At 50.8% G+C, this 25145-nt stretch overlaps 3 protein-coding genes across 19 annotated transcripts; all 3 read left to right on the top strand.

The window, feature by feature from the left end:
• The first annotated feature begins 1875 nt into the window (after nt 1–1875).
• Nucleotides 1876–13745, top strand: CLIP3 (CAP-Gly domain containing linker protein 3). Of its 3 annotated transcripts, none has more exons than XM_090260141.1 (14): nt 1876–2008; nt 2314–2493; nt 5518–5657; nt 5744–5837; nt 6050–6211; nt 6616–6734; nt 7587–7823; nt 9902–10037; nt 10194–10322; nt 10930–11073; nt 11142–11265; nt 11421–11485; nt 11818–11890; nt 12206–13745. In XM_090260141.1, exons 2-14 carry the CDS (start codon nt 2328–2330, stop codon nt 12258–12260), a joined length of 1644 nt encoding a protein of 547 aa, XP_090116267.1. In that variant the 5' UTR covers nt 1876–2008; nt 2314–2327; the 3' UTR covers nt 12261–13745. The 3 variants fall into 3 exon arrangements, with proteins under 3 accessions (XP_090116267.1, XP_090116268.1, XP_090116266.1); XM_090260140.1 differs by lacking the exon at nt 1876–2008 and adding an exon at nt 2157–2190; XM_090260142.1 differs by lacking the exons at nt 1876–2008; nt 11421–11485 and adding an exon at nt 2154–2190.
• A 357-nt stretch (nt 13746–14102) lies between these two features.
• ALKBH6 (alkB homolog 6, nucleotide demethylase) lies at nt 14103–19428 on the top strand. 9 transcript variants are annotated; one of them, XM_090259729.1, is made up of 7 exons: nt 14103–14160; nt 14993–15104; nt 15370–15438; nt 16969–17029; nt 17367–17518; nt 17715–17831; nt 18994–19428. In XM_090259729.1, the coding sequence occupies exons 2-7, from the start codon at nt 15003–15005 to the stop codon at nt 19255–19257; spliced, it is 765 nt and encodes a 254-aa protein (XP_090115855.1). In that variant the 5' UTR covers nt 14103–14160; nt 14993–15002; the 3' UTR covers nt 19258–19428. The 9 variants fall into 9 exon arrangements, with proteins under 9 accessions (XP_090115855.1, XP_090115853.1, XP_090115852.1 ...); XM_090259727.1 differs by having other exon boundaries at nt 14147–14202; XM_090259726.1 differs by having other exon boundaries at nt 14151–14189.
• Nucleotides 19429–19506: 78 nt separating this feature from the next.
• SYNE4 (spectrin repeat containing nuclear envelope family member 4) lies at nt 19507–24140 on the top strand. Of its 7 annotated transcripts, XM_090259716.1 has the most exons (9): nt 19507–19744; nt 19830–19967; nt 20144–20285; nt 20791–20934; nt 21144–21338; nt 21412–21660; nt 22993–23070; nt 23766–23824; nt 23917–24140. In XM_090259716.1, the coding sequence occupies exons 2-9, from the start codon at nt 19840–19842 to the stop codon at nt 24095–24097; spliced, it is 1176 nt and encodes a 391-aa protein (XP_090115842.1). In that variant the 5' UTR covers nt 19507–19744; nt 19830–19839; the 3' UTR covers nt 24098–24140. The 7 variants fall into 7 exon arrangements, 6 of the variants coding, with proteins under 6 accessions (XP_090115842.1, XP_090115843.1, XP_090115847.1 ...); XR_016507652.1 differs by lacking the exon at nt 23917–24140 and adding an exon at nt 23281–23518 and having other exon boundaries at nt 19507–19967; XM_090259717.1 differs by having other exon boundaries at nt 19507–19967; nt 21144–21323.
• The last annotated feature ends 1005 nt before the right edge of the window (nt 24141–25145 follow it).

Raw genomic sequence — 25145 nt, 5'->3', positions numbered from 1 at the left:
ATCATCCCTGATTCCCTTGGGTACCAGGTGCCTGCCACCCTCAGCTCAAATCAGAACAAGGGTTGTTTTGTTTGGATACAATTGTACCTGCTTCTGAAGAGCCTCTCAAATCCCTTGCCAAGACTGGTGCTGAGCTGGGAACACAGCAGACAAAATCCTGCCTTCAAGGTACATTCTGCTTAAGTAGAAGATAAACTAGTAACCTAATACATAAGATGATTTTAGGTTATGATAAGTGCATAAAGACTGAAAGAAAATGTAATGGAATGGGGGGTGGGGGGTGTTGGAGAAGAAGAATTGCTAAGGAGACAACACCTGAGTAGAGACCTGGATGATGAGAAGGAGCCAGCCTGGAAGGTATGTGGGCTGGATATTGCAGGGTGAAGAAGAGCCCCGGCAAATGTCCAACATCTAAGGTATTAGCTGAAGGAGGACAGTGTTGCTATGTCGAAAACTAAATCAAGGAGGGAAATGAGTGTGTGGGTGTGGTGGGGTGTGTGTGCAATTTTATGGCAGAGAAGGTTTTACTAAAAAGGTACTAGTAAGTAAAATCCTAAAAGAAGGGAAAGAGGGAACCAAATTATCTGGTGGTGGAGCATTCCAGGCAGAAGGAAAAACCAGTGCAAACATCCTGGGGGGGTGGGGGCAAGGCCAGTGTGGTTTGAGAGGAGTGGATAAGGGGGAGAGTGAGAGGAAATGAGATTGGAGAGATGACAGAGGAAAGTTAACATAGGGCTTATGGGCTGTGGTTGAGAACACTGGCTTGTACCTGGAGTGAGGGCAGCAAGCAAGTGCCTCTGAGTAGAAGAGGGCCCTGATGTGGTACATGCTAGGTCCACCTGGTTGCATACAGAATGCAAGCTCTAGGGAGAAGGGAGAAGTAGGATGAACAAGGAAAGGCTGCTGCCATATTCCAGGTGGGAGAAGATGAAGGATGAACCCAGGTAAAGGTCTGGGGTGGGCGGTGAGGGATAATTCTGGAAATATTTTGGAGATGGGACTATTGGCCCTGTCCATTAAAAGGCTGAGGGGTAGAAGACAAAGTCACCCAACCCTGTTCAGGACAGGACTATTGTGGGCAGTGCAGGCCACAGCCAGGCAGGTATGACAGTCAAGCCAAGATGATGCATCCAGGAAGGCCTGGGACCAGAGCTGGCTCCAGCCAGGCAGGTATGACAGTCAAGCCAAGATGATGCATCCAGGAAGGCCTGGGACCAGAGCTGGCTCCAGGAGGCTTGCCTGGCGAAGATAAGGTTCTGAGTCCTCTAGACACTGTTACAGTCATGTAGCATGATGATTAAAAGCCCAGGCTGCCTGGTTTCAAGTCTTCACTCCACCACTTACTTGCTGTGTGCCCCTGGGCAAGTGGCTTAACCTCTCTGGGCCAGGTAAGTGCTGTAAGCACTATGTGATGAGAATGACAGCGATGACAGCAGTCATATCTGTAAGACACCCATTATATAGGGCAAGCATGGAGAAGGGGTCAGGTGTGAGATCTCACAGAGAGAAAACATCCATCGCCACCAACACTGAGACCCCCTGCCAGAACTGGCCTGGTTTGCAGGCTTACAGTAAGGCTCCATCATGGGGATGGGAGGTCAGAAAGCACTGTGCCTGCTTTCCCATCCCTGTTTTTTTACCCTTGTCTGCCATTCATCTCTCTCCTTGTCTCCGTGTCTCACACCCTTCTTGGTGTCCACCTCTTCCTCTCCCCCATCCTCCGTGTCTCTCCCCCATCCTCCGTGTCTGTTCCCTTCCCCGCCACTGCCTCCAGCCTTTCAATCAATGCAAATAGCCCTCAGTATCTCCCCCGCGCCCGCCGCGCCTGTAACGCTGCGCATGCGCCCTCGGCGCCCCTCCCTCTCTACCCCCCTCCACCGCACTTCAGTGTCGGTACCTCGTTCCCTTCTCTCTGTCTCCTCCTCACCCATCACTTCCCTGGAAACTAATATCCCATTACTCCATTCCCCCCTGTCTCAGCTTTGGTTTCCAGCCCCGTCTGCTCAAGGTAGGATGGATAGAGGGGAGGCCTGCGGAGAAGGGGAGGGGCGAAGCATCCTGCCTCCAGAGATAAACAAACCCGGGAGGGGGCGGCCTATACCGAGGGCCCTGACGCGAGAGGAGAAGAATGGGGGCTGGGCATGTGGGAAGTCTTAGGCACTGGACCCACTTACCAGAGGCGTCTAATGGGTAACGGTTGTCCTTATGATTACCCCAAATCCAGATCTGGGGCCCTGGGGGCTTCTGTGGGCTGGGATACCGGAGCCTGTAGGTGCCCTCTTTAGCTGACCTCTGCCTCTACGATTTACCAAGGGCCACCAAGGACCATGACTAAGACTGATCCTGCCCCGATGGCCCCGCCACTCCGGGACGAGGACGAAGAAGAGGATGAGGAGGATGAGCCAGTTCCTGAGGCCCCCAGTCCCATCCAGGAGCGCCGGCAGAAGCCTGTTGTGCACCCCTCTGCACCTGCCCCCCTCCCCAAGGACTACGGTAACCACCCTCCCACCCTGGAATCTGGCCTGGAGCTTTAGATGGCCAGAGAAGTTGGGCTGAGCTCTGCTGCGGATGATGGTGGGAGGATTCTGGGGTATTTGAAGGTGGGCCCAAGGAGTCTCTGCTGCTGTGTTTTTCCTTGGTCTCTAACCCCCCACCCCCTTCATTCATTCATTCACTCATTGGAGAATGTAATTGGAATAATCCTAATCTTTGACTCATGATACATCGTTCAGTCATTTAGTCATTCAACAGACATTTGCTGAAAACCTACTATGGACCTGGCTCTGTGCTAGGACCTGGTGGCGCAGCATAGAACAAGACAGACTAGTCTTTGCCCTGTGAGATCTCATAGGCCTTAATAATGACCACACAAATAAATATAATAATATAATATATAATTACAAGACATGATGAGAATTGTGCTTGCCAAGAAAGGGATGCTGCAAGAGCTTGTTAAGATGTGGTTTCTCTGAGGAAATAACATTTGAGGAAGACCTAAGGATGAGTTGGGGGTTAATTAGGGAAGGGTCAGGGAAAGGGGTTTCAGGAGAGGTAACTGCAGGAGTAAAGACTCTGAAGAAGAGGGTTGTGGAGCTGAGAGGGTAGCTTCTTGGAGAAACTGAAAATGTCTAATCATCAAGCAATATTTATCTACTGCTACTATTCTGTGACAAGCCTTATGTTAGGTGAGAGAGATTTAATGGTGAGCAATCCAGGCATTATTCCTTCTCTCAGGAAAGTAAAGACTGAATAATGAACAGAGCAATAAATCAGGTAAGTTCAGATTTGAGTGAGTGCTATGAAAGAAATAAAAGATAGAAGTAAAATAGAGAATGGCTAGAGGGCAGCAGCTTGAGACAGAGGTCAGGGTGGATCTTACTGATGAGGTAAGCATTTAGGCTGAGACCCAGAGCATGAGGTGGAATCAGCCATAGGACAGCTGGAGAAAGAAAGTTCCAGGCAGAGAGCAGCAATTGCAGAGCCCTGGGTTTGGAACAGGACTTAGCTTGAAACAAAAGGAAGCTCATGGAGCTGCAGTTAGGGAGTGATCAGAGTTGAGGTGACAGGCTGGCAATAGCTAGATCTGGAAGGAGCTTAAAAGGCCACAGTGAGGACTTTGTATATACTCTAAGTGTGATGGGGGGAGAACACTTGAGTGGTTGTTTAAAAGCAGAGGAATGGTAGGTCTGATTTATATGTTTAAAAGCTCCCTCTGTTTACAAAGTAGAGAGGGTAGGGCTCAACTGGAGTTGGATATAAGAAAAAGCTTTTAGAAGACATTGGCTGTGAAGGTCAAAAGCTAAGGACATGTCACCCACTAGAGGTAGATCACAGAGGCAACTAGTTAACCTCAGTCTGATAGAAAAATAAGAAAGTAATCTGGGTGGGAGGAGGGCAGGGGATCCACTGCAGGAAACTGGAAAATCTCCTTTGGATAGGGCCTTTGGCCTGGTGGGAAGTGAGAAGGTCTGGACTGTCCCCGACCCCATCCTAGGAATACTGCTTGTAAAACAAGCAAGATTGGTCACAGAAGGTGAAGGTATCTGGAAATGTGGTCCAGGATAGACAGAGAACTAAGGTGGACTTTAAGAGGAACTCATGTTATTTGTTTATTAAATTTGAACATTAATTCAGCAGAGATTGACTGAATATCTACTCTATGCCAGGTTTTGTGCTGGGCCTTGGGGATAAGGGAGGGACCAAGGCAGAATGGGAATGTAGCACTTACATCCTAATGAGGGAGACTAATGAAATAGGCAGAAAGAAGAACATAACTGGGGGTTGGGCTGGGCTGAGGAGAGCAAAGGGAGAAAAACTGGGACAATTGTAATAGAATAACAATAAAATGAAATAAAATACAAAGAGAAGAATAGAAACAGAGGAAAAGAGGGAGGGAGAAAAAGGAGGGAGGTGTACACAAGTTAAGTAATAGAATGTGCTGTGAATAAAGAAATAAACAAAGGTAGAAGGTGGAGAAGGGCAGAAGTGCTGATTTCAACAGGGTGGTCAGGGAGACCTCTCTGAAGAGGTGACATTTGAGCAAAGACCTGCTTTGCAGACCTTCTTTGAGAAGATCTGATGGAAGACTGTCCCAGGCAAGAAAAACAGCAAGTACAAAGCCCCTAGGACAGGTATTTGTCTGGTGTGTTGGAAGGACAGAAAGAGGCTAGTGTAGCTGAAAGGGAATGAGTGAGGCAGTGAGGGTAGAGAACAGATAAGGCCAGTTTGTGCAGGACCTGTCGGCGGTGGGAAGGACTGTGGTCTATATTCTGAGTATGATTGGAGCCAGGGCAGGGTTCTGAGCCAAGGAGTGCTGTTTTGTGACTGGGATTTTAAAAGACTAATTCATGGAGACACCTATGCGGCAACTTCCTGAGCTCTGTATCATCTGGTCACTCATTACTCATTCACTCAACATGCATGCACTTAGTTCCCGCCATGTGCCAGGTCCTAAGCTGGGTGCTAATGTTACTACAGAGAGCAATACTCATCAGAGTCTAATCAGGGGAGATGGAAGTCCCTCTGGCTGGCCACAGATTGGATCCTAACCATGCATACATTTTATGTGGACTATACAGCATTTGAAAAATGGGGGAAATTTTTCTTAAAAACCTGGATTTCTGGTTTGTTTCTTTTCCCTCTGGAGATTTGGCCAAACTGTCCCCATACTCTGTCAGGGCAACGGTGCACTAGCAGCCTCCTCAAGCATGCAGACTCAAGGGTACTGCCAGCCCTCACCACACTCTTGATTCAAAGGATGGTGTTTGCTTCTTTATGGGAATTGCCCAGTCTTCCAACTTTTCAAGATGTCCTGGGCATCCAGATTTTTATGTGAAACCTCCTGACTTTGAAACCTCATGCTGGCCACATGGAATATGCCTGTGGCCTATGCACCACTGGTTTGAGACCCTACCTTAGAGAGGGTCTAAAAGACAAAGACCTGGAGCTGCCCCTGTCTCAGGATGGAACGAGGGGGTCAGCTTGCCTCGGGTGACTTTAGACCTCTTTCTACTTCAGCCTTCACCTTCTTCGACCCCAATGACCCGGCATGCCAGGAGATTCTGTTTGACCCGCAGACCACCATCCCTGAGCTATTTGCCATTGTGCGCCAGTGGGTGCCCCAAGTACAGCACAAGATTGACGTTATTGGCAATGAGGTAAGAACACTGGGGTAGCCAGAGAGGGAGAGATTGGAATCCCTCACATGTTTGGGTAACCTTTCCTGGCCCTCTGGTACTCCCAGATTCTGCGTCGGGGCTGCCATGTGAATGATCGTGATGGGCTGACTGACATGACACTGCTCCATTATGCTTGCAAGGCTGGGGCCCATGGAGTTGGTGAGAGTCCAAACCCCCAGACCATATGCCCCAAAATCTAGGTTCCCAGACCAAACACCTTCAAAACCACCCAGAACCCTGGTACTCAGATTCCCATCCTGAACCCACAGCCTAAGATCCCAAAGTGTAGTCCCTGAGGCCCAGGGCCTTTCCCGTGCCCTGGGCCCTTGTTCTAGAGTAGGTCATGTGAGCTGACCCAGGCTGTCATGCAGGGGACCCCACTGCGGCAGTGCGCCTCTCACAGCAGCTGCTGGTGCTGGGCGCAGATGTTACCCTGCGCAGCCGCTGGACTAACATGAATGCTCTGCACTATGCGGCCTATTTTGACGTGCCTGACCTTGTACGTGTGCTGCTGAAGGGTGCGCGGCCGCGAGGTAGGTGAGGAAGCCCGTGCTGGGGTGAGGGACCAGGACCCAGTGAGGGAGGAGGCCTGGAAACAGAAGGAGGGTTCCCAGGGTTGTGGGAGTGGGGCATGGCGTGAAGAAGGGGGGATGCCAAGTGATGGGGTCAAACTGAGTCGTAGTTGGTCAGGGAGGGGGACCAAACTGAGGAGAGAGTGAGAGGCTGGACATAGGAGGCACTGGAGATGGGAATCGGCAGTCCACACTACCCCAGGGCAGGGCTGGACCTTGTACGGAGGGGTGAAGTTCTGTGGGAGGCACTCGGGCCTGTGGGTTAGGAGAGGGTTAAGAGATGGACTTCTGGAGGTCGGAAGGTAGGGGGATGCCTGGAGTGTCAAGGACGCTCATCTAGATCTCTCCTCTTGCTCCCCTCCCAGTGGTGAACTCCACGTGCAGTGATTTCAACCACGGCTCAGCCTTGCACATAGCTGCCTCCAACCTGTGCCTGGGCGCAGCCAAATGTTTGCTGGAGCATGGTGCCAACCCAGCGCTGCGGGTACTGTCACCCTGGCCCAGCACTGTTACCTTCCTTCTCCTTCCTCCCCCTGTTCCTTTCTAGGCCAGCAGTCGTCTGACCACCTGTGTCTCTGGGAGCTCTCAGAATGTTACAAAAGTCATCTGTACATTCAACAAGGGAAATAATAGCTGACATTTACTTAGTGTTCATGATTATGGCAGCTGAACTGTATTATGAGCACTATTTTACAATGGGGAAGCTGAGCCAGAAAGAGTGAGTGATTTATGCAGGGTCACCCAGCAAGGAGTATCTTCTTTCAGTCCTGGCTGACCCTGTGGCTTGTGTAGACAGCATTTAGAGATCATGAAGAAAGTCGAATGAGACCCTTAGTGAATGAGAGTGTTGGGCCCCACATAAGCCCTCAATATGATCTTTGACCCCAACCTATCCATTTCTAGGTTCCCATCTTTAACACTAATTTACTCTGCAGCATCCCAGGCACAGGTATCTTGGGTGACACCTGGGCATATGAGGCCCTCCCTCACCTCCTTCCCCGTTAGCTCAGTTGAACCACTGACTCAGTACTATGGGAGCCTGTTTTCAATGTTCATCCCTTACCTGGCCCCATTCCTGGCCTGGGGTCTCTGGGGTGTGGCCTCCCTGAACGCATGACCAACACACTGTAAACTTCATTCCCTATCAGCTCCACCCCTAGTCCCACCCCCAATTACTTGACATTAGCAGCCTTAGATCTGCATCTTAATGCCCCACTCCTTCTTAGTCCCATGTTGGCCTCTGCTTCACCTAGACCAGGGGTCTCAGGGCATGGGTTCAGTGGGGATGCAGCCTATGCCACTGAGTACTCACTCCTGTCTTCCCATTGGCCCTCAGAACCGAAAGGGACAGGTGCCAGCGGAGGTGGTCCCAGACCCTATGGACATGTCCCTGGACAAGGCAGAGGCAGCACTGGTGGCTAAGGAGCTACGAACACTGCTGGAGGAGGCTGTGCCACTCTCCTGCGCCCTCCCCAAGGTCACGCTACCCAACTATGACAACGTCCCAGGCAATCTCATGCTCAGCACATTGGGCCTGCGCCTGGGAGACCGCGTGCTGCTGGATGGACAGAAGGTCAGGGACTGGACAGGATAGGGGAGGGCACGACTCAGCCCTCATCCCTCAGAACTGGGTCCTTGGGCACCCTCCTAATGATCCACACAGTATTTATTTCACCTGACAGTTGTTCTGTGAGTGCCTCTTGTGTCCCACCCTGGGCTGAGGTCTCGGTCCAAGGGGGAAGATGGATTTCCTCAATTGACAGTAACAGTCTAGAGCAGTTGTGGCTGTCATGGGGAAAGACAATCAGAGTGGTCATTGCAGCTCTGCTCCATCTGGGTCCTCTGGGCTTCGTGGTCCCCAGTCAGACCCCATCTCTGCTCCCAGAGCAGTCAGTACTTTGGGAAAAAGTACAGATCAAAATGATCAGGTGTGTGCTAGGAGATGTACCCACATGAAGATGAGGAGGAGTGAGCCAGAAGAGTGTCTCAGTTAGGGGGAACAAGTGAAAAGGGACAGAGGGCAGAGAGAATCTTCATTCATCCAGGCATTCCAACTTCGATTCATTTGCTGGTGTCCCTCAGGCTCCATGCCTGACCCAGCCCATTCTTGGGAATAAAGGACTGTGTCAGCCCCACACCTGCTCTCATGGAGCTTCATTTCTAATGAAAAAGAGACTGTCAATAAAGTAAACCCGTAGTTAAGCTCATTTCTGGTAGCAACAAGGACTTGGAAAACTATTAAATGTTTGGATGTAGTAAATTGTCCCTGGCTAAAGGTAGAGGTGGTTTTAACTGGGTTTTCTGAGAGCATTTCTCTAAGGAGGTGATGTCTGAGCTGAGATGGGAAGGAACTCACCCGGTAACAGCTGGTACAGAGGCACAGCTGTACAGGAGGGAAGGAGAGGTGGGGAGGTCAGCAGGGGCTGATCACACCAGACCTGCAGGCCCCTGGAAGAAATCTGGTTGTTATTTCTTATAGTGAGAAACCATAAAAGTCATTTTGTTTGCTAATCTTTTCTGTATGCATCAACCCCATATGGAAAGCTTTCTGTATGTGATCTAATCAAATTCATATGACAATTCTGAAAGCAGGATGAGTTCATCCCCCCATTTTACAATCCAGAAGATTGTAAGAGGCTCAGAGAGGTGAAACTCTGTCTGAGGACATGTAATAACTATCCCTACTCCTTAGAAAACCTGCATAGCACAGTGATTATGAGCTCAGGCTCGGGGATTTGCTTAGGCAAATCTTAGCCAGCTGTGGGATCTGGGGCCAGTGATTCTACCTTTCTGGACATCAGTTTCTTCATCTGTACAATGGCGCTAATAACAGTACCTACCTTGGGATAGTATGAGGTTTAAATTAGTTAAAATGTGTAAAGCCTTTAGAACAGGGTTCAGTGCATGGTAAGTGCTCTTTGTGTGCCAGCCACTGCTGAGATCCCCACACTAACCCTCCCAAGTAGCACTTTGAATTAGCCCATCTTATAGACAAGGAACTGAGACTTAGGTGAAGGAGTCTCACATAATGGTAATAACCACACTCATTGTAGCTAAGCAACTTTATATATATATATATATATATATAATGTTACAACCAGACAATCAGCCTAGGAGGTGGATTGTTATCCCAATTTTCCACATGGAACTAGCCCGGGAAGTTACAGGATAATAGTAGTCGACACTTACTAACCCCCTACTTAGCACCCACACTGTCCTGAGGGCTTTCATTTTTCTGTAACAGCCCTGTCCAATAGACCTTTCTGTGATGATGAAAATGCTCCTTGTCTATGCTGTCCAATGGAGTAGCCACAAGCCATATGTGGCTGTTAAGCGCTACAGATGTGATTGGTGTGATTGGGGAAATGAAATTTTACTTAAATTATCATATTTTGGCTAGTAACTATTTACTGCATTGGACAAGGTAGCTCTATAACAATTCTGTAAGGTAGGCACAACTTCTGTTCCTATTTTGCAGATGAAGACATTGAGACACAGTGAGGTTAAGTCATATAGCCAGTAAACAGTGACGTCTGAGCTGAGATTTGAGCCTGGCGTTCCCTCATCTACCCCACTATGATGTCTGTGTGCCAGTGATCTATCACGGCCTCCCAAGGCCTCTGCAAGCCATATCCTCCCTTGTTTCCTCAGACGGGCACATTGCGGTTCTGCGGGACCACGGAGTTCGCTAGTGGCCAGTGGGTGGGCGTGGAGCTGGACGAACCTGAGGGCAAGAACGATGGCAGTGTTGGTGGTGTCCGGTATTTCATCTGCCCTCCCAAGCAGGGTCAGTTCCACCAGGGACCCAAAAGGAGTGGTGGGTGAGGTCCCCTCAGTAGTTCTGAAGTTGCCAACTGGGTAATGAGGCTTGGGGGATGATGGTGGGGTAGAGGGAATAGGGCAGAGACTTGGACAACTCCCAGCCCAGTCTCTGTCCCCCCAGGTCTCTTTGCCTCTGTGTCCAAGATCTCCAAAGCAGTGGACGCACCCTCTTCATCCGTCACCTCCACACCTCGCACTCCTCGGATGGACTTCTCCCGTGTCACTGGCAAAGGCCGCAGGGAACACAAAGGTCAGAGGGGAACCCTGGGGGTGAGGAGGGCCAGTCTTGAAGACAGTCTGTGCATAGGCCGGCTTCTCTGGCTGTTTCTCCCCAGGCCCACACTCCCTAATTTTAGAGGATGACCTTTACTCCTGACTTCTTTAACTCAGTTTCCACATTGACTTAGTACTGGCCCCACCCAGTTCTTGGAAGGACCTGTGGGTTCCCTGCCTTCTATGACTTAAGTTTCCCTTTAGACCTGAAAAATTTTCCCCAGTTTTAGGGAAGAATCTATGGGTTTCCTGGCTTTAGTGATTTGAGTATCCAATATCCTCAGACCCAGCTCCCTCCTGTATTTTAAAAGGATAATTTCTGGGTTCCTAACTTCTGTGACTTATTTTTGATTTGGCCAAACAGCCTTGGCTTTGAGAAAGGATTTTGGGGTTCTCCCAGTTCTTAACTCACCTGGGGTTGTTTTCCTTCACACCCAAAGCCCCAGTTCTGGGGAAGGCTCTGGAGTTACTTTGACTGGACCCAAGACAGAATTTCTGCCTTGAGGCTTTCTGGTGGCATGGTCCCCCAGGGCTGGTGTCTAGGAGCCTCACTCCACTCCGACCCCTGTATCTTCCACCCCCAGGCAAGAAGAAGCCCCCATTATCACCGTCTCTGGGCAGCTTGCAGCAGCGTGAGGGACCCAAGGCTGAGTTTGGAGACCAAGTCCTTGTAGCAGGCCAGAAGCAAGGGGTTGTACGCTTCTATGGGAAGACAGACTTTGCCCCAGGTGAGAACAGGGATCTAGGCTGTGGGGCAGGCAGAGCCTCAAGGTATCCTGACACTCTTCTGCTTCAGGTTACTGGTATGGCATTGAGCTAGACCAGCCCATAGGCAAGCATGATGGCTCTGTCTTTGGTGTCCGGTACTTCACCTGCCCCCCAAAGCATGGAGTCTTTGCACCAGCATCCCGAATTCAGAGGTGAGCCCAAGATGTTTCCTCCTCTTGAACTAGAAGGACAGTGTGGATACCCACACCCACACCCAAGGTCTTTCTGAGTGTGCCCTCAGCCCTCATGTCCAAGTCAGACCCTGGCTTCTGTGGCTCTGACTCCTCCCACTCCTGTGTCTCTCCAGGATTGGTGGATCCACCGACCCCCCTGGGGACAATGTGGGCGCCAAAAAAGTACATCAAGTGACAAGTGAGTTGGGGGCTAGAGTGTAGGGAGAGGGGTTTGGGGATAGGATAGAAGGAAGGGTCATGCTAGTGACAGAATCTCCAGTATTCAACTGGGAACACAGGAACCAAGAAAATGATGAAACAGTATCCCCAAGAGAATAAGTCCTTTGGGATATGGGGATGTTAATGACAAGACTCTAGGGACATGGGTAGGTATTGGATGACACAGAGAATATTATTGACAAAAGAGGTTCAGATGGGTATTGGGAATGTGGGGTCTAGGAGTCTGGATGTGTATTGAGGGCACAGGTGGGCCTATCATCCCCTCACCTGAGACCTTGCCCTCCCCTTCAGTGATGCAGCCCAAACGCACCTTCACGACAGTCCGGACCCCAAAGGACATCGCATCCGAGAACTCGATCTCCAGGTGTGTAGCCAGGCCATCGCACACAGGGGTCTGGAGCTCTGGTTGGGGCTAGAAATAGAGGTTAGGAAAACTTGTGACTCATGAACTTACCCCAAAACAGTCTTTAGGGAGTGAGGCCCTGCACTGAATTTTAGAGACTTCAACTTTTAAGGGGCAGGTAGAAGAGGGAGAATACCTTCTACAGGACCCTAAGAAGGCACAGCCAAAGAGGTAGAGGCAGAATCCAGCAAGGCCAAATTCCAAATACTTGGGGGAGAGCTGAGGGAGATAGATCCAGATGTTCCAAGGGGTAGTGACGCATGGTTCTCCTTTCAGATTGCTCTTCTGCTGCTGGTTTCCCTGGATGCTGAGGGCAGAGATGCAGTCTTAGAGGCTCTGGACACCTGACAGAGACAGCCCCCTATAAAGTCTCCTGACACAAGGAGTCCCCAAGTCACCCTGAAATAGATATTCCCAGTTACACATTCAGAATAGAGACCTCCCCATTAGTCAGCCCTTGATCACTGAGGCCCCATTAACAGACTCCCCCATGATAAGCCCCCCAAATACAGACCCCATGTTACCCAGAAAGAGATTCCCTGAGTGTAGCTCCTTCAGGCTAGTCCCTATCCTCAACCCCTCAGAGTAGAGCCCCCAATAACAGATTTCCACATCACCCCAAATGGTGACCTTCTCCACATAATGCTCCATAGCAGAACATTCCTGAGACACTTATCACAGAACCCTCCCCCATTAAAAAAGACCCCTTTCCACCAAGTCCCCCTGAAATAAACACAAGTCACACCTTCAGCGGTACAGTTACAAATCTTTGTCACTATCCCACATTTAACATCAGTCCCCTCAAGATGTGATCCCCCATCGTTACCCCAAAACCCTTACACTGCAATCAGAGACTCCACCTCCATTAACAAAGACCCCTGCTCTTACCCCTCAAGAAGAGACATAAAGCAGACCACTGTCATTCTCTATTTACAAACACCAAAACAGTCCTGAAGTGCTAATTACAGGACATCCTCCCCCCAGGTATTCCTACCCTCTGCACCCTCAAAAAAACCCTAGTGCCTTGTATGAAGCCCACCCAACACGGCCCACAGCCCCTGTGCTGGCCAGGTTTCCAGAAAAATATCTATTTTTAAAGTAATAACTGCCCCTCCTTGGGGGATCCAAAAATTCGGAGCCCCCATTCTGAAACTGGGAATCCCAAACCCCGGGATACACATCCGAAACTCCCCTGTGCCCTCAAGTCCTATAGCCCCTAGAAGATCCTAAGACCCTAATTCCCAGGACCTCCAAGTCCCCAGGGAATCCCCAAATTTAAAAACCCAATCCCAGAAAACCCCAATCGTGGAGGCCCTTGTGCCTGGAATGCAGGAGACTGCAGTCAGGACATGCATCCCAGGCTCCCATAGCACCTTGAGCTCTATTCATAGGCACCAGGAGACACCAAACAAATGCTCATCCCTGAAAACTGGAGGACCTCAATGCCCTGAGTCATAGATCTCAAGACACCCAAATTCCAATAGCCCCAGCTTTAATGGAACCCCAAATCCTAAAGCCTCCATCTCTAATACATAAAGGATCCCAAGGCCTTGAGGGGATCCCAAATTCTGGAGCCCCCATTTCAATCTCCATTCTGGTTAAAGGTCCAAAACACCAAATCCGAGTCATTGGCCCCAAAGAACTTAACAGCACCCAGACCAGACCAATCAATAGCTGAGGGAGACCCTGAAGGCCCAGGGAGTCCAGGGCGAACCTGGGGGCCTCACTACCAAGGACAGCTACGACTGCCCCTTCACTGCATGTCCCAGAACTTGGCATGAACCCTGTCCCCTTCAATAAAGACGTTTCTATGGTTTCTCTGCGTCAGGCCTGTGTTTGGGGAATTACAGCCTTGCTTCTGTACCACTGCTGAGGGAGGGTGAGAGAGGAAGTCCTTCAATCTTGTCTCCCTGCAGCAGGGGTATAGGAGGATCTAGCCTGCGGGAAGCACTAACAGTTCTTCCTGCGGTTGCCACGGCTGCCTCGCCTCCTTTCGGGGCCACTCCTCATTGTGGACGGTTCAGTTCTGGAGCTCTGATTGGTCGGTGCCAGACGTAGACGGGGATCCGAAGGGTCCCAGTGGCTCAGAGGCCGAGAGGCACAACGTATCACTGGACGAGGTTGAAAGGGCGGGACAATATTGGGTGAGACCGCTGACTGGGTAGAAGGCGGACCCTTAAGGCCTGTGAGAGTTCCCATTGGTCTGAGAACTTCGGCGTCAGAAACGTGAGGTGCGGAAGTGGCTGGGAAAGGAATAGAGGTGTTGAATTTGGGTATTGGAGGGGACATTGGTGGACGGTCAGTTTTGGGGGCGGCAGTGGGCGGGAATATGGGTTGAAGGAGCTGAGGGTGGGGATCCGGGGAAGCTCCATATGAGTCCGAGGAAGCGCAGAGTGCGATTCTTAGAAAACTCAGAACGTGGGGGCAGAAGGGTTGAGGGAAGAAGGTTTGACAGGAGTCAGGGTCAGGGCTATAGGTCCAAGGGTGCTGCAGTGAAGGGGCGCGCGGATAGAGATCTGAGGGAGTCCAGAGTGGGGGTATCTAAGGAGACAGAGTGGGCGCGTCAGAGGAGACTCATTGGGGGAACAGGGAGTTCAACATGGGGCTTGAGGCGGGAGGTGTGCCCATGGAGACCCTCATTGTTATTAGAGAGCAAGGCTCATGTTTACAAATCTGAAGTTGTTAGGAAGGGATCTCAAATTAAGATGTTTAAAAGGGTACTGGGGTGCACCCCTGGAGGCTGTGAAGCTCTTGAGAAAGGCCCCCATTGGGGTCAAAGGATGTTCTCTGTGAAAAGATGTTCTCACTTGAGAGAAAATATGTGTATTTTGGTAGGCCCTTGGTGGATGGAGTTTGGGTGTCCTGGGTGCTCACCATATGCAGGCAGAGAATCTGGGTGCTCACAGGATGGCTTTTGAAAGGCTGAGGAGTCGGGCTTTAGAAGTCGAGTGAGTTTGATTAGAAGGCCAAAGTGAGTCCCTGACTCATAATAGAGCAAAAAACAAGATTATAGCCTGAGGGTAGAAGACTTGGTGACTTCAGCATGTCCTCCCCTTCCCACAGGACTGGGTGCATGGAGTTGGTGTCGATGGAAGATCAGGACTCCAGGGTCCCAGCCCTGGAACCATTCAGAGTGGAGCAGGTTGTCAGAGGAGCAGGGGTGCAGAGGGGGAAGGTGGGAACCAGAGGGTGGGAGATGGAGTGGGGATAGGCAGGCAGACTCCTCAGTTTGTGAGCTGGGACTGCTCCCTCCAAGTTCATTCTTACCCTTACCTCACCCCCACTTCCTACTGCCAAAACGGACATTGTTCCCTCTACTAAAGGCCCTGGCCTATCTGAGGACATCCTGAGCCTCACTACAGAGCGAGGGGTCTGCTCTTGGATGCTAGGGCCCCTGTGTAAGTCAAAGGGCACCACCTCAGGAGATCTCTCTGTCCTAGGCACCACCTGTAATCTACTATGTCCCTGACTTCATCTCCAAGGAAGAGGAGGAATATTTGCTTCGACAGGTGATCTCAATTCCCTTCTGGTCTGTTCTCCTCTTTCCAGATCCTTCCCCAACCCCTAGTTCCTGTGTGAGAGCCCCTGAGGCTATAGTGAAGATCCTGGCAGGAAGGAGTATGCCACACAGCACCCATCCCTCACTTTCCCTGTTCCTCTCTTAGGACCTCCTGGGCCTGTCAGAAAGAGCTTTTCCCAGGAAGCTTAGGGGAAACCAAACTGATTCTTAGAAAGAAAATATTATTGTGTAGTTCAAACTCCCTGTGCTGAGATAGGCCAGTCCAGCTTCCAAAACAAGTTTGTTATTGAGATCAGATTCCTTCTGCTAGAATATCCCAGTACAAAGCCCAGAGCCTTAGAAATAAGGAAGTTACAAAGCCCATAGTCTGTGCTGAGATAGGCCCAATTCTGCAATCTTAAGAGAAAAGGTGGTTATAAATATAGGCTGAGATAGCCCAGTTAAGGCCTTTGATGTTTGGGGAATAAAAAATTTGCAGTGTTCAGATAGTTCAGGCCTCAGAATGTTACAGAGGGAACTTTCCTCTGCTGAAATAGCTCAGCATAGACCCAGAGTCTTGGGAACAAAGTTTCCAAGCATAGACCACCTGTGCTGAGATAACCCCATCTTATTCTGTTTTTAGTTAAATTTATTTATTTATTTAGTAATAGAGAGGAGAAGGGAGGGAGACAGGGAGAGAAACATCAATAGGTTGCCTCTTGCATGCCCCTAACTGGGGACCTGGCCAGCAAGCCAGGCATGTCCCCTGACTAGGAATCAAACTGGTGACCTTTTTGGTTTGCAGGCCAGTGCTCAATCCACTGAGCCACACCAGCCAGGGCCTGCATTCTACTTTTGAAGTTTGGGGAAAAAAGAATTTTCAAAGCTGAATTCTTGCACTGGGATAACCCTTTGCAGCCCCAAGGCCTTAACTATAAAGCACAAACCTTCCCTGGGCTATTCTAACAAGTCCTGTCTAGTTCGAGTCCCAGGAATAAGTTAGCCACAGAACACAGACTCTTGTGCTGAGGCAGCACATTCCAACCCCATAACCATAAGGGGAACAAGGAGATTGTTAAATAAAAACTTCTTGGACTTCTTGAAGATTGCCCATTCTAGACCTTTGGGATCTTGGCAGTAGAGAACTTTCAAAGTACTTGGACATTCCCTCCCCCAGGTGATAGGAATAAGGAGATTCCAGAAGTCAAACTGTTCTGAGATAACCCAGGAAATTACAGGGTGTGGACTATTTACTGGGCTAAAAGAGCCCAAGGCAGGTCATAGCCCTGAGTAGATTGAGACTGCAATTGTATAGCCCAGGTTCCTTTTCTTGATCCCAGTAGACAGGTGGGTTTTGGGACCAGCAGCCTCTATAGGTGAAATGGACAAACAACAAAGTCTTGGGAACACTATCCCAGAGAATCCCACAGGTACTGAAATGACCCATTTCCGCCCCAGGTAAAGACCTCTGCGTTGGCCTGGGTGGGAGAATCAGAGAGGGTGGTCCTGAAAAAGAAGTGACCCCTTCCCCACCTCCTAGGTCTTCAATGCCCCAAAGCCAAAGTGGACACAGCTTTCTGGGAGGAAGTTACAGAACTGGGGTAAGTGTTTCTGCCTCAGGGCATGGGTGATTTGAGGATGGGGCAGGTGGCTCAGGTTGGTTAGTCTCAAGATATTGGGGGTCCCTGGATGGTTCAAGGGGTCCCAGGGGTCAGGAGGACTCTCCGGGGTCAGTAGAAGTCCTGCAGAGTTAGGGATTTCCTTACAAGTTGAGGGTCTTAAACGGGGTTTAGAGGCATCAGGAAACTTGAAGGGTTCAGTGGTGATCTCCAAAGAGTCAGGTGTCGCTAAAGAGGTCAGCATGCTATCAAACCCTGAGATATCATTCATGAGGGATCCTTGGTTAGGTGCCCTCAGGACCCCATTGCCCTCCTCCAGGTGGGCTTCCCCATCCCCGGGGGATGGTTCCTGAGCGGCTTCCTCTGTGGCTCCAGCGCTATGTGGACAAAGTATCTGACCTCAGTCTTTTTGGGGGTCTCCCAGCCAACCACGTCCTTGTGAACCAGTATCTGCCTGGAGAGGGCATCATGGTAACTGCACACCCTCACCCCGAACCCCAAACCTCTAATCCATCATGGGACAGGACATCTTATTGACCCACCACTACTCTCATTAGGCAACCACATACCCCAACCTCCCTGTCCCCAGCTGGGGAGCTCCCCTTAAACCCCAGGGGGTGGGAGGTATGGACTCCTGCCCTGTCCAGCCCTGGTGCCCACTCCCCAGCCCCATGAGGATGGGCCACTGTACTACCCGACCGTCAGCACCATCAACCTGGGCTCCCACACCATGCTGGACCTCTACGAGCCACGGCAGTCAAAGGACGATGACCCTACAGAGCAGGTGGGCCCTGGAACACTGCTTCAGCCACTCGTGGGCACTCTGACATCCCATATCCTCTTAAGGGGCCCCAGTCCCACCTGTCTGCAAGACAACCCTGATAACCACCCAGATATCTCCCTGTTCCCTCACGGAATGCAACCACATCTTTCTAGACACCTAACCCATCTGCTTACAGGGTGCCCTAGAAATCTTGATATCCACAGACATCCAATACCCACACATGATGATTGGAATGCTCTAACACCCTAGAGATCCCTTGGCCCCACACATTCAGGGTGCTCCAATATTTCAAGGTCCACATACCCCATGCAGGGCTCCCCAATACTTTAGCAGACACTGATATCCTCAGATACCCCAACACCACTCACTCATGGGTGTCCCTGACATCCTCCCAGATACCCTGACTCTGCCTACTGTACAGGGCACCCCAATACTGACCTCCCTGCCACTCCAATAGTATGATCTGCCATATAGGGCACACTCAGATCCTCCTTGGCACCTCAACCCCTGACTCACTGCTCAAGGACCCCCTAGATAGCCTGACTCCTCTCTGAAGACTGTGTATGACAACAGCTTCCCTGACCTCTTTCCTTGAGAGGTGCATTTCTTACACCCCAATGTTCACAGAAACCCCCTTGGACACCCTGACCCCAGCTGCTCCTTAGGACTTCCCTTTTTAGTGCTACATGTTCCTGGGTACCCCTGATACCCTGCATACTGTGCCGGTTTCCTCAAACACCCTGATGTCCGCAGATACACCCAGACTACACCAGATCATCTCTGCCTCACTCTGCCCCGCCCCCCCCCCCCACCTCCTGGCTTGTCTTAAGCCCTCAATCCAGTTCCACCCAATTCCCTGCGACCATTGATCCCTTGGTCCCAGCCCCAGCCCCTTGGAAATCCTAGCTGCAGCCTAGTTCCTGCCTCTCCTAAGGGACTACTGATCCCACCGCTACCCACCCCACCCCGTGTTCCCGGAAGCCCTGGCTCTGGGGCCCGCTGATTTTTTACTCCAAACCTTCCATCCCTGGGAGCACGCTAACCCCTCAGCCTTTGTCTCTGGGGACTTGCTGACTCTCGCTCCCTGACTCCCAGAGTTTGCTAACTTCTCTTCCACCCTCCCATTTCTGGGGGGCCCACTGACCATCAATACGTCCCGCAGCCCCGAACCCCTCCCCGGCCAGCCACCTCGCTGCTGCTGGAACCCCGCAGCCTGCTGGTGCTCCGGGGCACCGCGTACACGCGCCTCCTCCACGGCATCGCAGCCATCCAGGCAGACCAGCTTGACACAGCCTCCTTGCCGCCCAACGCCGCCGCCTGCCCCGCAGCGCAGCCTGGAGCCCGCCTGGTCCGCGGCACTCGCGTATCGCTGACCATCCGCCGGGTGCCCCGCGTGCTTCGTGCCGGCCTCCTCCTCAGCAAGTGACACCTGGCCCCAGGACCTGCTAGGCTTCTAGGGCTGTCGACACTGGACAGCTGCGACCCTGCAGCCTTGAAATCCTGGGGCAGCGGCGGCTCCCCTGGGTTATTTATTTTTCCAATAACTTTGTGGGAACCGAAGAAAAAGGGCCTCATTTCCAATAAACCAACAAAAATATTTCTTTGATTTTGGATTGGGGGGGCGGGGCAGATGCTTGTGTTCCCGAGGGACACCGAGTGTGGGACCCTAGCTGGTGTGGGCCCTGGGGGTCAGATGAGCTGGGCAGAATCCATGACTCTTGAGAGGGCAGAGGTATATCTGGAACCCCAATGGGTGTGGTGGGGTGAGCTTGGGAAGTTCAGTTACTGGTCTACTAGGGAGTTAAGCGGTGCCACTGTCGGCTGAGCCAGCATCAAATTACCTGGGCTCAGGTTTCACTTGGGAGGAGGCGCTGCTGAGCCCGCCCCTGGCCCTCCATTTGCCTCGGGTCTGGGTAAGTCCTACTGTAGATGTCTGGGAGAGCACTGCTGGCTAGGAAAAGGGTGCTTCCTGGGAATCCTCACTGACTCTGTCTCCAGGCCCGCAGCTATGGCCCTGCCCCCATCTCTGAGCCCTAGACCCCACTCAGAGCCCCACAACCATCCCCCTGGAGCACCTAGGGAACTGGACATTGCTGGATGCACCATCTGCCCTGCTTCTGAAAAGGAAAGAATCAGGTAGGAGCTGGGGCTTTTGAAACTTGGGTCCTAAAGGGGTGGCAGCAGTAGCAGGAGCACTTTGAGGGTAAGGTAGTGTGGCTATGATCGTCTGAGGATGTGGGGGAGAGAACTGAGGACAGAGGTAGACTAGGGTGGATAATGGGCATCTAAGCTCACCCAAGGTTCTGTCCCAGGCCAGAGCAAGCCCAGAAACTGGGGCAGGACTCTTTGGACCTTCCAGAGCACTTCCAAGGTGACCTGAGGAACACTGGGCCTACTATTGGTCACTCCAGATTGCCAACACCCTCTTCCCATGCTGGAGGCAAACACTGTGAGGTGAGTTGAGGTGACCCAGGCCTTTTGATCCCCCACCTCCTCTCTTTCTCCTAGAATCTGGCCTCCATACTGAGGATGAAGTGATGATTCTGGAAAAGTGTTGGGCACCTGTGGAGGGAGGGATACTCTAGAAAATGATTCTCTACCAATCACCATAGAAGTATTTCAAAGTGAGAGACAGTTATTTCATTGTTGGCCCTGGTGCAGCCTCATTCCTTGTGGGGGTATCCAGCTCCATCACCCGTTCCCTGTTGAGACCCCCAGACCCTGCATGTCCAAGTTTCTAGGAGCCTTGGAAACTTGGAGGCTTTGAACTAGAGGTCCTCAGGCTGTGTTCCACTGGGAAAAACTACAGGTGGGAACAGCCCTGGCGCAGACCCAGAGATGGCCTCTGCTGCAGAGAAGCATCCAGAAGGCAGGAGTCTGCAAAAGAGGGGTGGCTATTAGAGTGGGGAAAAGTGTCGGTTGGCCCACCAACACTGACTCAGTTCCCTGTGCTCCCCAGAGCCCCATCTCTGGCCGGGAGGTATTGGAAGCTGAGCAGGACAGCCTGTGTCTTTGCCTACTGGGCCTGGGCCTCCAGCTGCAGGACCTAGAGCAAGGCCTGGGGTCCCGGACACCGGCTCAGAGTGAGATGGTCCAGCTGCAGGTGGGCAGTTGGGAGGCCAGGGTGTGGGAAGGTGGACAGGGCCTCAAGAGTGGGTGCCAGATCCCTGGGGTGGGAAATGGGTTTGTTCCATATTCTAGGTGTCTGGGTAGGAAAGGGGGACTTGTAACTCCAGGTCCCAGGTCTCTGGTTCTCCTGGTGTGTGTGTTGGGGGTGGGGTGGGGTATTGTTATCCAACCATGTGTTCCCAGACCCTACAGGCAGACTTACGTGGGGCAGCTGAGCGTGTGGATGTACTGCTGGCGTTCAGTGAGGGGCTAGCACAGCGGAGTGAGCCTCAAGCTCCAGCATCCCTGCAGCAGGTCCTGAGGGCCCTCGGAGCCCACCGAGACAGCATCTTCTGGTGGCTGTGGCAGCTGCAGGCCCAGCTGGTCAGCTACAGCCTGGTATGACCCACCATGGTGGCCCCAGGCCCTAGTGCCAATTTCACAACCCCCATGACTTCTGTTCTCTGACCAGGTATTCGAGGAGGCCATCACACTGGACCAGGATTTGGAGGTCGAGGTGGACTCAGACAGGCCAGGACCTGGTGGAGTCTGGGGGCCCTGGGCACCCAGTAGCCTCTCCACTCCCGCAGAGTTAGAGTGGGACCCAGCAGGGGACGTTGGGGGCTTTGGGCCCTCAGGGCAAAAGACAGCCTGGACACCAGTGGCTTCCTGTGAGCTGTGTGGTCACAGGGGCCCCCAGAGCAGAGGACAAAGCCCTGAGGTGAGAGCAGCTGGGGGACATCCCCATCCAGGCACCCTCAGAACACTTCTGTGCACCTCCTAGCAGGGTCCTTCTCTTTCAAGGAGGTCTCAGTGGCTCTGTCTCTCCCCCTGTCTCTCTATGTCTTGTCCTCTCTTGCTGTCTGTGTTTTACTCTCTCCCTCACTTCCTCCCTCTGTCTCTTTTGGTTTCTTCATCTTCCTCTGTCTTTTTCTGTTTTCCTCTCTTATTTGTCTATAAATATATTTCCTCATTTCCTCTCACTCTCCTCCTTGCTCATTTCACTGCAGCCACACTAGCTTCCAAATTCACTCCCATCTCAAAGCCCCCAGATGCATACGTGGCTTGCCTCCTCACTTCATTCCAGTCTTTCCTTGAATGTCACCTCTTCAAAGAGGCCTGCTCTGTCTTCCAATAATTATCACCATTTATCCTCTTTATTTCCTAATGACACCTACCACATCTTGACATTATACATTTATTATTGGGTTGACCAAAAAAATAGTTTTTTCTGTAAGATAAAAAACACATTTTTCATTTTCACCAATAACTTCATTAATTTGGATATTTTGAGTAGTCAGCTGTCTTCTGAGTGGTTCTCAATTAATGTCTTAATTTGATTGTTATCAACTTCAACTGGCCTGCCCAACAGTGGAGCATCGTCCACTAGGAAATCTCCAGCATGAAACTTCACAAACCACTTTGGACACATTTGGTCAGACACAGCACCTTCTCCATATGCTGCACAAATCTTTTATTGTGTTCCAGTTGTGTTTTTACCTTTCTTGAAATAATAAAGCGTAATATGCTAAAAATGTTGTGTATTTTCTTTCATCTTCAATATTAAAATGGCTACACAAAAATTCACCAGTTTTGATAAGTTTTTTTTTAAAAGTACATGCTGATGTGACAGCTGTCACAATACAATCTAACAAAATTGTTTTGAATGAAGTTAAAGACAACTAAGTGCTACTAGAATCATGGAAAAAAAACAAATGAATTTTTGGCCAACCCAATAATTTATGGTCTTTCTCCTGCTAGAATAAAAGCTCCATAGGCCCCAGGACTTTACCTGTTTTCACTGCCACTGTGTCCCCAGCTCCTGGAACACTGCCTGGCATGTAATAGACACTCATTAAATATTTGTTGAATGAATAAAGGAATAATGTTTCTCCTCTCGGTTTCTTTGGCTCTAGCCCCTCTTTGTCTCTTCCCAAGATCCTTTCCTTCCCCCAACATTTCATCTCTATGACACCCCCCCATCTTCGCCCTTTTTCAACCTTATGTCTCTCTGTCACTGGTTCTCCCAAGACCCTCACATCTCTCTCCACAGGACATACTCATGTTGGGTCTTAACCACCGGAAACACTTAGCAGGTCACCAAAGACGCTCCCTGCTCCGGAAGTCCCAGGTGAGCTGGTCCTCAGTCAGATGTATCACTTGGGAATCTTGATGACAAGTGACATAAACCTAACCCAAATTGAATTACACAAAAGTGGGGATGCTATTTTTTCATGTAACTGAAAAGTCCAGGTGCTGTTGAAATCAGGACCTCATATGCAGTCAGGGCTCAGTCCCTCCCTCTCTTGACTCTACTTCTCCAAGGTAAATTTCTTTTCAGCGCAATGGCTGCCCCAGAAGCTACACACTGTCTGTTGGGTTACCTACCCTAAGAGAAGGAGAGTGCCGCTGACCTACTAGCAGCCAAGCTGCGGGGCAGGTTCCATTCCCTGCTATGGCTCTTGGCCTACACTCTGAACCAATTACAGTGGCCAAACTGATGGAAGGCTCTGATTGGCCGTATCTGGGTCACATGGCCAATCATTGAAGTGGAGGTGTCTGGTTAGGAGAGTGGGGAGGTATGACATCCCCTCACTCATCAAATTGAGCCCTTGTTACCAGAAAAAGGGGAATTGGCTGGAGGACAGGCACAGATAGACATCCGCTATGCTTAGACATTCCGGGCCAATTAGGGGTCCTGGGGATCAATGGGGTACCAGGAAAGGAGGGGAAACAAACCCAGCCCTGTAGGTCTATAGCAGTGAGGGAAAGTCCACACTAAGAGTCACTTCCACCATTTTGCTATTGGCTGCTATCTACCCTTAGAACAAGAAGAGGCAAGTATCTTCAAATCTTCCGGATATGATGCTGGAAGTAGATTCTGGGTGAGATGCCTGGGAAATGGGTTTGGGGGTATAGAGGACAGGACTTACGATAGCAGCCCAGTGTATATTTAATATTGTATTTCCCTTCACAGAGCCCCTGCTCCTGCATCCAGGTGGCCCTTGACCTTCCTCATCCTCCTCCTTCTCTTCCTTCTCCTGGTGGGTGCCACATTGCTCCTGCCCCAGTCTGGGGGCCTCTGCTGCTCTCCTGCCCGACTTGCCAGGACACCATACTTGGTGCTCAGTTATGTCAATGGTCCCCCCCCAATCTGAGTACACAGCCCAGACATATGTAATAAATGGTCGCTTGTCAAAGGATGTGTTTCTGTCTGGGCTGCTGTAACAAAATAACATAGTAGACTCTGTGGCTTATAAATAACAGAGATTTATTTCTCACAGTTCTGCAGGCTGAAAAGTTAAAGATTAAGGTGCTGACAGATTCAGTATCTGGTTAGGGCCTGCTTCCTGGTTCATAGATGGCCATCCTCTAGCTATGTCCTCACATGGCAAAAGGGACATGGAGCTCTTTGGGGTCTCACATGAGATTAAGGCCACTAATCATTCCCATAAGTGCTACACCCTCACACCTAATTACCTCCCAAAGGCCCAACTTCCTAATACCATCACACAGGGGACTAGGATTTCAACATATAAATTTTGAGGGGACACAAACATCAGTCTGTAGCAGAATGTGTGAGGATATAGGTTGCTTGAGTACTCAGATCTAGGATATGGCCCTGATATATCCGGATAGCCCCCTTCACAGATACTTTTGCATTGAGCACAAAATGCAGAACTGAATCAGCTCATTAAACTCTGAGACAAAATTTCAATACAGGTAGTTTATTTAGGAGTTGATCCTAAGCAGATTGGTAGGGGAATGGGGAAGTGAGCCAGTGAAGGGAGTTGAGCTGGTTGCTACTCTGGGCACCTGGGGTGCTATCCCACTAGGAACCTCTAGGAGACTATGTAGAACACACTCAAAGTTGTTCTACTCAACTCTCATTGGCTCCTGAAGCTGTCAGATCCCCAGAACTTCCAGCTTCTCTTGTCTGTAAAGTCCCCTCAGGCAGAGAAGCACAGGTGCCACAGGAAGCTATAGGTATGTATAGAAGGGTGTGGGTGATAGAAGTGAGCTGCCAACAGCACCAGCTATAGCCCCTTACCTGCATCCATACACGTGTTCTGTTCAAACATTCTACATGGTGGCCTCCCAGGCTGGGCTGTCACTGGCGTAGGACTGTGAAACCCCTCTTCCCTGGGTCTTGATGACACCAAGTGGAATTCCCAGGGCTCAGTCCTGAATTCCAGTACTCAGCTT

The sequence above is a fragment of the Furipterus horrens genome, unplaced genomic scaffold, assembly GCF_987537825.1.
Source record: "Furipterus horrens unplaced genomic scaffold, mFurHor1.1.pri manual_scaffold_13, whole genome shotgun sequence".
NCBI lineage: Eukaryota > Metazoa > Chordata > Mammalia > Chiroptera > Furipteridae > Furipterus > Furipterus horrens.
Note: the sequence above shows the minus strand (reverse complement) of the source record. Positions and strands in the feature narration are given on the sequence as shown.